The 12,856-nt window shown below is 25.8% G+C and overlaps 1 protein-coding gene and 1 long non-coding RNA gene across 2 annotated transcripts; both read left to right on the top strand.

Annotated features, from left to right (window-relative positions):
- Positions 1-2,010: 2,010 nt before the first annotated feature.
- LOC108752543 lies at positions 2,011-2,696 on the top strand. The gene is made up of 3 exons (XR_001939565.1): positions 2,011-2,149; positions 2,433-2,541; positions 2,617-2,696. It is a non-coding gene; the product is annotated as an uncharacterized LOC108752543 (long non-coding RNA).
- A 4,745-nt stretch (positions 2,697-7,441) lies between these two features.
- Positions 7,442-12,856, top strand: LOC108752527 (major facilitator superfamily domain-containing protein 6-like). The gene is made up of 9 exons (XM_018493376.1): positions 7,442-7,499; positions 7,965-8,266; positions 8,666-9,005; positions 11,454-11,644; positions 11,718-11,854; positions 11,981-12,093; positions 12,179-12,424; positions 12,553-12,699; positions 12,789-12,856. Exons 1-9 carry the CDS (start codon positions 7,442-7,444, stop codon positions 12,854-12,856), a joined length of 1,602 nt encoding a protein of 533 aa, XP_018348878.1.

Raw genomic sequence — 12,856 nt, 5'->3', positions numbered from 1 at the left:
ATATATATAATAAAAACTTTTATAAAATACAATGACGAGGAAATGGCAAGAAAAATTGATATTGGCCTTATTATTCACATATACTTACTAATGCATATGCGATATGAAACTTGACGCTATGTAATGTATTGTTTTATGTCTATTCATTCTTTTTATCATTTCAAGTTTAAAAATACTGAACTAATATCATTGGACAGCGACTGCTTTACAAAATATTTCGTTTTACATCCGAATGTATCAGGATAAAATACAAGATATTTCAAGGTACTTATATGTCGATATTTTTTTAGTAGTTTTGCATGCAGAGTGATAACGAGTATCGGTTAAAAAACCAAATATAGTTAAATTGAACAAAATATCAGTAATTTTAAAATTTTGAAAATATTTTCATCAAACATGAAAATCGTCATATCGCTCGAAACAAAGTAATTTTTTTATTTTATTTGAAATTTACTATTAAATGTATTCAAAATATTTAAAGTGGTCATTTAAAATTTATTTACATTTATGTAATAAACATAATTATTATTTATAGCTACACGTGATTAGAAAATGTAATTATGTAAATACGTCGTGTTTTTTTAATTTATACATTTTATTTTAAATATATTCAATACTAAAACAAAAAAACTTTAAAATATGAAGAATTGATTTAACTTATTTATCTACAAGAAGGAATAAATGAATATGTCGAATTTTTAAAATATGACTTGCTGTATATTAAATTAAGAATAAAAATTTAATAATTTGTTATTAATACTTTTGTTGCATTTCCATAAAATTATCATTTTGCTTAAATAGATGGTTTGATCAATAAATAGAATTAATCTATTCTATTTTATTCTAATTCTTTTTTCTACATAAGATCAGCAAAAATTCTTTTTTTTCTTATATAGAAAATCTATACTATCATTGTTTTATTATGAAAAACCGCTGTCTAGAATTAATATAATAATATTATTACATCTACGACGAAGTTTTCTAAAAAAAATAATGATGCTTTTATATTCGGTATGAATGACCCAAGAGATAATCTAAACAATATTCGAGAAGTATATTATCGGATTACGAATGGATACATATGCTTACATGAATAGATACTGTTTTATTATATATGCGATTGCATAATATTAGTGGAGCTTTCGAAGCGTAATGTAGCTCTCAGGTGCAAATATATTGTTATTTAATGACATGCATATATGTATAAGCTTTGATTTATAATAAATATTTCCACTTATACATTTTTTCCTTCAATGTCCAAACAAATCAACAAGAGTTCTAACATTTACATATTATTACATTTATTACATTTATATATTATCCTTATACGTCCATATCACAAAACACGGCCACATGTCGCATAAATTCGGTTTTTTATTTCAATTTTTAAGTGTATGACCAAAAATTTTTAATTATATTTTAATGATTGTTTTGTAATATTGAAAAGGATCCACAGTAGGATCGAAACGTCTATTGTACATTATACGTATGTATTGAATATATCGAACAAATAGTATACATATACATATATACTAAATAAAAGGAGATGGTCCCAAACAAAGCTGCCTATCCACAAAGATTTAAAAGTTTATACTAAATATTTTCTGAAATTTTAATCATTCATTTATATTGTTCCATGAATGTAGAATAAAGAGTTTTGTTCTAATCTATTTTTTGGTGTTGCAATTTCAATTTCTGGCAGCGTATTTATTAAAATTTAATAATAAATATTTTTAGTAAAAAATATTAATAATTTTCATAATCAAAATTTGCGTTATATGAATATAATTCCATTATGTGAAAAAATAAAATATATGAAAAAATAAAAAATATTTTATGAATAAATTTTGAAGACATTAAATTTTTTATCACTCAGTATAAATAATTTTATATACATATAATAATAAATTAATAAATATGTAACTAAAGTATTATGAACTACTAGAATAATTTAAAATTCATTTGCAATATCTTTTTAGCTGATTGTAAGCATCCGGAACCGATAAAGAACGGTAGAGTAATAATAGTAAAGGATTGACGACTTACAGAGGAGCCGCGGATCATTGCCTACAGTACGAAAGGATCGGCATATTTCTAAGAAAATGTTTGGACACAGGGTACTGAAGCGACGAGGAGCCAAAATGCGAATGTAAAATAAGATATCGATATCACATCTTTGAAATATTTAAATAATATCGCTTTTGAGATATGATATTTGTATACTACGAAAAATCTTCAAACTTCATCAGCTAATTTCCAAAGTTTTTTAAAACTAAATATTAAAAAAATCTTTCATCAAAGACCCATTGGCAGCAGATTACTTAAAATAAACTTAACGCCATTAATGTTATGAATTGTTTATTACGTGTCGAGAAAATAAGTATGAAAAATGAAAATTTGAATCAGGTACATGATTGTTATTTGTATTGCAGTGGCCATGAATGAGATAGCAGAAGTTCAAGGTGTAGGCACGAGCGTTGGCATTGGAGCTGGCGTTATTATCTTTATTTTAATTATCTTCGGATTAATTTATCTTAGGCTGTGAGTATTATTTCTCGAGATAATATGCACATTTTGTTTAAAACATATTAACGAATTATATTCGCAAACAAAAAGCTACGCCGATCAAAAACACCGAAAATGTTCAAGCCGCGGAACGAAAGGAGGATCTAAACGCCACCGTTATGTCTTACGCGAAATTGATTTCTATAAATTTAATTGTAATTGTTAATTTACTTTTGCTAATTACTATAAAAAAATAATGTTTATAATTATTTGTAGTAAAGTAATTGTGATTTTAGGTGTATCTATATAAAGAGAGATACACATTTAATAAAATATTTACACTATTATAATTGTTGCAATTTTACATGTGATTTTTTACAGTGCAGTGTAAAATGCAATTATCCCATTCATGTTCGAATCTGTCATGTTAAATAACAACTTTATGAAATCAACTAATTTTAATATTTTGAGGGGGGGGGATCGGAAGTTTCTAATAAAATAACTTAATGAAGACTTTGCTTTCTAAAGAGAATACTGAATTCGATTTTGGTTTTAAATTCCAAAATTTTAAGAAAATAATCTTATTATTGTGCAACTTGATTTTAGAAGATTCTTAGTATTTCTGAATTTGAATATAGCCTAAAAATATCGAATTTTTAAAAAGACAATAATCTCCATGAAGGAGACTGATGTCACAAAATTAGATGTTCAAAATTAGAGTTTAAAAATCAGTTTGGAAATCAATATCTATTCAAAGCAAAATTGAAAACTTGATGTTATTTCGGAATTAAAAACTTTCTAAAACCGAGTTTTATGATAACCAAATTACTTTTTTGAAATTTCGTTTGTCATACTAAATCTACTATTTTGAATTTTTCAATTTTTACCTCAATTCGAATAAAGCTTTATCAAATTATCCTACAGGCCAAACTTTATAAAAATTTAGCAAGCAATTTATGAAATAAAAGGGTGTCTCCAAATGGAATCGTCGGTCTACAAAGAGTTAATTATTTAAAACTTACTATACTTACTTTTAAAATATACTATAGATAGCGAATCGAAAATTTATTAAGGTATAATGTATACACGCGGAAAAAAAAACGGCTACGGTTGCCATGACCAAAAGTTGCCCATCAATACATTTTTTGGTTATAAAAACTGTAATACAATTGTGATAACTAAGATTTTCATATTTTAACAGTTATAGCTGTAAAGAAGAATACGTTTATCTTACGATTATCACAACCAGATGTATTGATGGGCGAAAATTATCATTAAAACCTTCCGGTTGTGGCTACCGTAACATTTTTTTCTGTGCCTGAAATTTATTTTCTAATTATTAAATAATTAGGCTTGATATCGTGTTTTATAAATTGATATGTATTCATAATATAGATATGGCGGCCATTCAAGAAAAATGTACGGCAGATCCGAACATTACGAAGCCGAACTAGTTTCCAACAGAAACGGAATCATTATCAACGGAGTGCGATAGCTCGTAATTCCATCGCCGCGGCTTTATCTTTCTCGATGTCGAGAATATGCAGAAAACTGCCGATCTTTCGCCGTTTTCGAGACATGTACCAAAAATACCGAAGAATTTATCATAACTACCTGCTAATTCATGTAAATAATTCATGGAAAAGAGAGAAGGAGAGATGTGTGAAAAGGATTACACATCGATGAAATTTTTTTCTCTGAGGATTAACTGTTTTGTATGATTCTGTATATACGGTGTATCAATCATTTAGGTTTATTATACATAGACAGTAAGTAACATGCTGTAGTGTAAGTTTACAATTATAAAGAATAAAGAAATCAATGCTCTTGTTATAAGTTCACACTTTGTTACATTATCCCGCTTAATTTCTCCTTCAAATTTAGTTTTTTAAAATTTTTCTATTTTCTAACGCCTATTTTTAGAAATTCGATAGATCTGTAAAATTCGCCAGAGAATCAAGCATACATAACTAAATTTATCCTAATCAGTTTAACTTGTTTATTTTAAGGAAACGGATGTATGCAATGCTATACATATATTTGTCCGTATATTGTTATTAAATCCATGCGTATATATATTCAGGTATGTACATAATATACTAATAAAATTATCATACATCCGTTATCCCAATAAAAATGTTGATTCATCACTTACCAACCCGATGTGTAACAATGGAAATCTGCAACGTCGCTACGATGATTCTGTAACAAATAAATTAAAATTTAAATTAAAACAGGGTAAAGAAATAATCATTACTTTAAAGAATAATTGCTATATGGGCATTAGCAAAAATAAATTTGTATAAAATTTTATAAATAAATAAATTTATTCGAGTAATAAAATAGACGTTTCAATTCTGTGTGTTTATTGTGGATCCTATTCAATATGAACAAAATTTTGAGAATAAAAAATATAATCATATATATAGAACGCACATTTGCAAACATAAATATGAAACATGAAGCGATGTCGTGTAAAATTATCGTTATGCAACTAGTCTTATGTAACTATTTTATCCAAACGTAGAGATTGTTATTTTTTACTTTGGAGCAAAGTATCAAGTAAAAAACTAGTTTTTTACTGTAAATAAATTTATTACACTCGTCTAATTTATTACATTCATCTTGTATTTGGCTCTTGCAGGCATTAATTGTTTTTTTGAAAAACCTATAAGAAATTCTCCGCATTCAAATAACGCCACTTTACGTCCCATTATGAATATCTGTGAAAAACTAAGAATTTCTAAGACAGACAAACCTCATTCTACGTCTCACTATGAACATCTACGAAAAATTAAGAATTTCTAAGATCTTGTCTCAATCTATGTAATTTTTCTATACCTTGTCGTAAAAATGTTTTTTCCACCATGGGGAATAATTAAATTAGAGTACGTACGATCAATCTTACGTAATAAGACATCTGTACAATACAATAATAAGATATCTATACAAATTTTATTATAAATATCGTACAACTTACAGTAATTTACTGAGCAAAAATATAATTTTTATTATATTCTGACGTTGTTATTACTGTATTGTTATTACATTTTTTAACGTTAATTTAATAAAGTATGCGATTATATCAATATTATAGAACTTGTGAAATTTTGCGATAAACTTTGTTTATAGCATGTATTGTCTATGTATGTACAACGTATTACTAAGTTTAAATATATATCATAGATAACGGTAGACAATGTTTTATGGAACAATTATTTCGTTTAATAATGTTCCATAAAACATTGTCTACCTAAGTAATAAAAGTACTAATGTAAAAAAAACGTTGTTAAAAGGCATGTTTCATGGTCATCGCAGTCAATAGTTGCCGCAGTGTTTGTTCTGTTATATCCATTGACGCGATTGAAAGTTTCAGTAGATTGCATTAGTAAGTGTAAATCCATTGACAAAAAAATTTTATATAATGAATATTCAAACATTTAAAAGGGAGAGCTCCGTTTATTATAAGTTAAGGATGTATTACACATTTTTTAAAATGAAAAAGTTATGAAAATATTACAGATATACGTATTACAAACAAAAGAATTTTATTAATAGAAAGAGTGCTTTATTTGAAAGCAGTCCATTATGATTAAATGTTTATTTCCTGAATTTTTCTATTTTCTTAATTTTCTGAAATCATAATTATTTGATTCAGTACATTATATGAACTTTTGATATAAATTACGTAATTATGTTCCAATATTGCTTTTCTTTTAAAATCCTATTGTATAATATTCTGTATTAGTTGATGTGAATGATAACATACAAAACAAATGTTATATTCTAACGTACTTTGCAAGAAAAAGATTAGATATTTTTACATCTGATGTCATGACTCGTATGCTGTACGACAACCCATACAGAAATGTTCAAGTTATATCGTAGAGACAACCTAAAGATATCGCAATATCTATAGGATATCCGATATATGATATATTCAGGATATTTCTGCTATGTGGGAAAGGATCAAGCAGCCTTAACCTTCTGCTGGTTTGAAGGCAAGATTTGATTTTTTATTCTGAGTTCTTACAAACAAACTTAAATCTTTAAAAAAATAAATAAATTACTGACTGATTTTTATGACAGTAAAAGTTTATTGTTAAAGCTTTACAAAAAATTTTTTTGTAAAACCATGTCTTTATATAGTCCAAAACAATATAAAAATTTACCTCAAGCGTTTAAAGACCTAGAAGTTCCTAACGAAAGATACAAAATTTTACATAACTAACAGAGGATCAATGTATACAATAGATCTTGCATTCGATTATCTTACGATTGATCTGTAGGCAATAATAATTACATATATGTAAACGTGCCTTTGTCTATTAATTTTTTATTTATGCACAATACAGCTTGTAGATATCGATATGTAGAGACAATATATGTATATCGTGTGTATACTATGTAGCTTTGTGCACAATAGTGTCATGTGTGCAAATAAACATCATCTCCGAATTTTTTACTTTTGCGCAATAGATTTATAGGTAATCTATCTGTAAATAAATTATGTATGTAACATAGCTTGTACGTAATAGCTATTATTTACAAGCATTATAATACTTATAAACAATAGATCTTTTATAAGCAATAATTTTTATGCGGAAACGAACTATCAGTAAATGGAATGTAATCGGCAAACAATACTGTTGGCATTTAATTTATAGGGAAACGGAGCCCTTTTCTTTTCACAGAGACAATATTATATTTGTCTTAAAAACATTAAATATTTATAATATATTATTAAGATTTTTTTATCATTATATTATTATTGCATGATATGTACATAGAAATTTTTAATAATATTTATTATTTTTTTGATATACTTTTATAATCTTACGTATAAATATTAATATTCTAACATAATAATAATTTAGCAAGTTTTTAGAAAAAGGCATAAAAATTGGAGCACATATTTGTTATATCAACTACAATTATGAAAATCAATTATGTGCTACTACCTCTAAAAGCACATTATTTTTTTTTTCATGCAGGTAAGTAAATCATGAAACGAATTATATCCCATATTCCAATAATTATAAGTAATTTAAATAAATTCATAAGTGTTTTTTTAAGTACCATATATATAACCCGTGTAATTATTGCATTAATTAAAAATATTTAAAGTACTTAAAGGACTATTACAATGCATTTTACATTATAAAAGATTTCATATCATTTATAACTGATTCTATATAAAGGGTGGGCCATCTATTGGTACGTTTTTGAATTTTAGCTTCACAACAAAAAAAAAATTAATAAAAAATATCAATGTATGCTCATTTGATCGCATTTTTAAAAACGTACCAATAGATGGCCCACCCTGTATATAATATATGTAGATCACGTTAAAGAAATACACATTACGATAATTTAAAAATATCGAAAATTAGTTTTAGTCCCATTAATTCACTATACAAATATAAATGTAATGTATAACCAAATTATTCTTATTCCAGCTATGGCTGCTATTTTTCCATTTTTACCCGTTTACGGTAAACAACTCGGTGTTTCTCCATTAATAATGGGTAGCATCACTGCCATTTTACCCATTGTGTATATGATTACTAAACCAACAATTGGTTTTATCATGGATTATTTTCAAACACAAAAAAAGTTAATCTTTATGTTTATACTCGTGGTTTCATACGGTTCCTACATTCTGATATACTTTTTACCACCATTACCGGGACCAATGATACGAGACCATAAGTTTCAAAATGTTTCATGTGCGATTTTACCATTTTGCGATATAAACTTTGTAAGCCTTTATTATATTACAATTGCATATTTTTTTCGATGAATAACAATATTATTTCTGCAATATGTGATCCCTTTTGCGAATTTATTTTATAAACTACTTTTTTTATAAAACTATGAGAGAGAGATTTTGATAATATATGTATTTTAAGATTAAATTCTTCCTTCCTATAGTATATTAGAAAATGTTTTTGTAGATATTATTTAAAATATTTCAAAAACTAATGTTTTAAAATATTTCTAAGTAATAAGTTTATTACTTAGAAGTATATACACTACATTAGTATCTAAGTAATAAGCCTTGAATAATATTTGATTATTAGATAATGACCTTAATAAACATTTTAAACTATATATGTTTAAAAATATATTTAAAAATTTTTATTTGTTTCTATTTAAGAACTTAACAGCATTATTATGTGATGGTACAAAGAACACTAAATGTCACTGGACATGCAGAGACATAAAATTTTCCGTTCTACTATCTTTCTATGGTACTTCTCCTGAGAACGAAGCAGTTATTTCTCCAAATACTACATGTTTATTAAATTTTAATGAAACGGCATTATGTCAAAGAACAAAAATAGAAAATTGTAATGTTACCTGTGATAATTTTGAAAATAATTACTGCTTGTATATATCTACTACTTTCTGGGGATTCGTCTTTTTAATGTCTCTTGGCACTATTGGTATTGTTACTTCCTTTAATATAAACAACGCAATTTGTTTTGAAATATTAGGTAAATATTTATACAATTATTACATATTTTCTTTAACTATATTTATTGAAATATGTATTAAAAAACTATCTAAATTAAATATCTGTAATAATTATTCTAATATTTATTTTTTTATTTATTTTTATAAAAAATATATTAAATTAATGAAGTATTATATCAATTTTCTGTGAGAGATGCCGATTGGTCCTGTCGCTGCGCTTATAGCTATGGCATACAAAAAAATTTAAAAATTTAGTAAAAATATAAGCAATAAAATGCAATAAATTAGTTAATTACAGACCAATTATAAGAATCATAATATAAGCAATATAGTAAAGCCTTTGTGTTGATTTCTTTACTGTTTTTCTATGCCATGGTTTTTATTTCGTAAGTGACTATCATCGCATATTTTGATAGTATGTTATATTTATTGAAAATTTAATAGTGTATACATACAACAATTTAATATTAATGCATTTAAATATAATTAATTATAATCTTTATCGATGATATAAATGTCATGGAATTAATTGTCATTTTTTCTATATCTAATAATTATTTGATAATATAGTTTTTTATGATTAATTAAAAAATCTTAGTTTATATATATGCATATGCAGATAATATAATTCAAGTTAGATTTGATGTCCAATAGTTATTTGCAAAGTGTTACGAGCAAAAAGCTAGATCTTGTTTGCTAATATTTAATAATTTATTTAAACATTCCAACAGACTTTTCGATCATTTATTAGATCATTTTCTATGTTAAATAAAGAAATTATACAAAAACCAGTTACATTTCAAACGCAAGTTAACCTTAATGAAGCATGCTTCTGTTAACTCCAGTAATATTGCACATATTTACATATGTATTCAGAATATATATTTTTTCAACGCATATCTTGATGTAAATCCTATTATTTCTTTATTCTTAAGAATCTATCGGTTTAAATTACATTCTTAAGTATCGAGCTTTTGCTCGTAGCTCTTTTTATTTTAGTTGTAATTGTTTTATTAAATTGAGTATCATATATTATTATTTTATTAATTCACACGTGGACGAGAATAAATGCGTCTGATTACTACTTCTTTTTTTAATTTTATTAGAACTAATTTCGGAACATATACATGTCAGTTATTTTAATATTTGGACCGATACTTAACAATGTAATTTAAACTAATGGATACTTAAAATAGAGAAGTAATAGGATTTATATCAAGATATGCGTTGCAAAAAAGTAAATTGTAAGACTGAATATGTAAATACGTGCAATATTATTGGAGTCAACAGAATCATGTTTCATTAAGGTTAATTTTTATTTGAAATGTAATCGTTTTTTGTTTATTATTCAATATTGAAAATAACCTGATAAAACATAAGTGATCGAAACGTCTGTTGGAATGTTTAAATAAATTATTAAATATTAACACACACACACACACACACACACACACAAGATTTAACTTCTTGCTCGTAGTCCATTACATTTTAGTTGTAATTGTTTTACTCAATTGAGTATTATATATTATCATTTTATAATATATTTATATGTAAATTCTAAATATATCTTTTAGAGCTGGTTGTTCCATCTTTAGATAAACGATGTTGTAATTTACTTATTGGATAAACAAAAGATTAAAAGAGTAAAAACATAAGAGAGTAAGAGAGTAAGACAGTTAGCTGAAGTTTACCAAAAGATGGAACAATCCAGCCTTAGTTATGTAAATTGCGCGCCGATTACTATCAGATGAGAAACGCAATTATAAATTACGATTGAAATAATATCATACTTAATGGATCAATATGATATGATAATGATTTTACTAGCATTTTAAAACACTGTAAAAAAGCAATATCAAAAATATTACCTCAGCTCCAGAATTCAAACTGGAAACTTTCAATTCGGATGTCTTATTTTCAATTTGATTACCGAGGCACGTGATACTTTTTGTAATAATCAGTATGCGGGATGTCCCATTTAAATTTCCCTAGGCAAATATCTCAAAAAATATGGAAAATATAGAAAAATGTTTCAGACAAAAGTTTTGTAAGTAATTATGTAAGTAACAAATAGACAATCAATTGTGATATTATTATTTCAGTTTTAGTTCATGATTGTATGTTTTCGATGATTGTATACAACTGATAGATGTATTTAAAATTTACATGTAAAAATATGATTAGACACCACTATCTAGATTTAAGGATTTGATCCTTTAGATTCGTTCAATTGGTCTTTTTCTTATTTATTTAATTTATTTAAATAGTGGCCTAAGTTAATTTGATATTATAAATAATATGTTGCATTAAAGAAATGTCGATATACTTCTGTTTTACAATAAATCTATAATATATATAAAAATTTGTAATACTTTTTTATACACAAATATGTGTTATATAAAAAAGAAATGTATGCGCGCGTGTGCCTATGAGATTGTGTTTTATAATTAATTAATTTATCTTTTCAGGTAAAGGTGAGCAAATGAAATACGGTAGACAACGTATATGGGGTGAAATCAGTTATGGTTTAGTAGGATTTTTAGTTGGATATATTATAGATATATGGTCCCAAAATAAAATCTATAAAACTTATACACCAGCATTTCTTCTTGTATTTATATTTACCAGTATTGATTTGTTATGCTGTAAAAACCTGAAGGTAGTTGTATAATAAATTAAAAATAACAAATAAGAAAGATAAACTAATCATACACTTTATATTTTTATTACAGCTGCCACGTATATCAAGATCGATGAATATATGTGCAGACATCTATGCGCTTTCAAAATACAAATCTATTATTATATTTTTCTGTTTTGCTGTCATTGTCGGAGCAATTGATGGTTACATAATCTTTTTTTTATTGTGGTGAGTTTATACTTTTTTTATGGTATTTGTATTTTTATGTTATATATGAAATCAGAATATAAAAATTAAAACGTAAAATTTTAACCAAACTTAATTTTTATAATGTTTAGTTTTGTATTTTATTAGGTACGAAGAAGATTTAGCTATAAAGACTGGTTACATGGACAAAATTAAATTAATAGAAGGTTTAACTGTAGCCGCAGAAGCTTTCGGTTGTGTAATATTTTTACCTTTATCTGGTATCATTAAATTATGTTTCATTATGAGATTTTATATAAATGAGGCGATTCAATAAATTAAAACATTGCCTTATTTTCTTTTTAGGTAAAATATTAAATAAATTTGGATATGGTTACACCTTTAATCTCTCTCTCGTGTTTTACGTTTTACGGCTGGGATTAATATCTATAGCACCAACACCATGGTGGATTGTTTTAATAGAATTTTTATTACTAGGATTATCATATACACTTTCCTACGTAACAACAATAGCTTTCGCAGATGTAATATCATCATCCAGTGTATCTGTTTCTGTTCAAGGCATTATGTCAGGATTGAAAGAGGGTTTTGGTAAACTTCTTCAAATATTTTACATTTACAATTGAATTATTACAAAGAAAATGAACAATATAAACGTATATATTTTTTCCCCTCTTATTAAAAATTTCTTATTAATATAAAGTATAAAATATTTTTAGGTTTTGCTGTCGGTAATTTGGTGGGAAGTATGCTGCTAAAGAAATTTGGTGGTGCATTAACTCTGCAAATATTTTCGATATTTGCAGCATTTTGTGCACTAGTATATTTTGCACTTTACATTACGTACTTGAAGCATAAGTTACCAGGCAAGAACTTGAATGATTTAATCTAATAAAATCAATTAATCTTTTTCTAGATATTATTTAAAAAATAATACATTTTATTTTTAATGTAGGAACACGAAATAATGTTGAGTGGAAAAAGCCTAATGATGCACGAAAAGAGTGTATTGTAGCAGAATGA

This window comes from Trachymyrmex septentrionalis, unplaced genomic scaffold (genome assembly GCF_001594115.1).
Source record: "Trachymyrmex septentrionalis isolate Tsep2-gDNA-1 unplaced genomic scaffold, Tsep1.0 scaffold60, whole genome shotgun sequence".
NCBI classification, from domain to species: Eukaryota; Metazoa; Arthropoda; class Insecta; order Hymenoptera; family Formicidae; genus Trachymyrmex; species Trachymyrmex septentrionalis.
The sequence above is the reverse complement of the archived record's forward strand: the minus strand, read 5'-3'. Positions and strand labels throughout refer to the sequence as shown.

Excerpts from the sequence above, each read along its gene's own strand:
- LOC108752527 (XM_018493376.1), top strand. The coding sequence starts at position 7,442 with ATGAAAATCAATTATGTGCTACTACCTCTAAAAGCACATTATTTTTTT. Across the intron at positions 11,645-11,717 it reads TATGCTGTAAAAACCTGAAG|CTGCCACGTATATCAAGATC; the intron begins GTAGTTGTATAA and ends TTTTTATTACAG. Across the intron at positions 12,425-12,552 it reads AGGATTGAAAGAGGGTTTTG|GTTTTGCTGTCGGTAATTTG; the intron begins GTAAACTTCTTC and ends AAATATTTTTAG.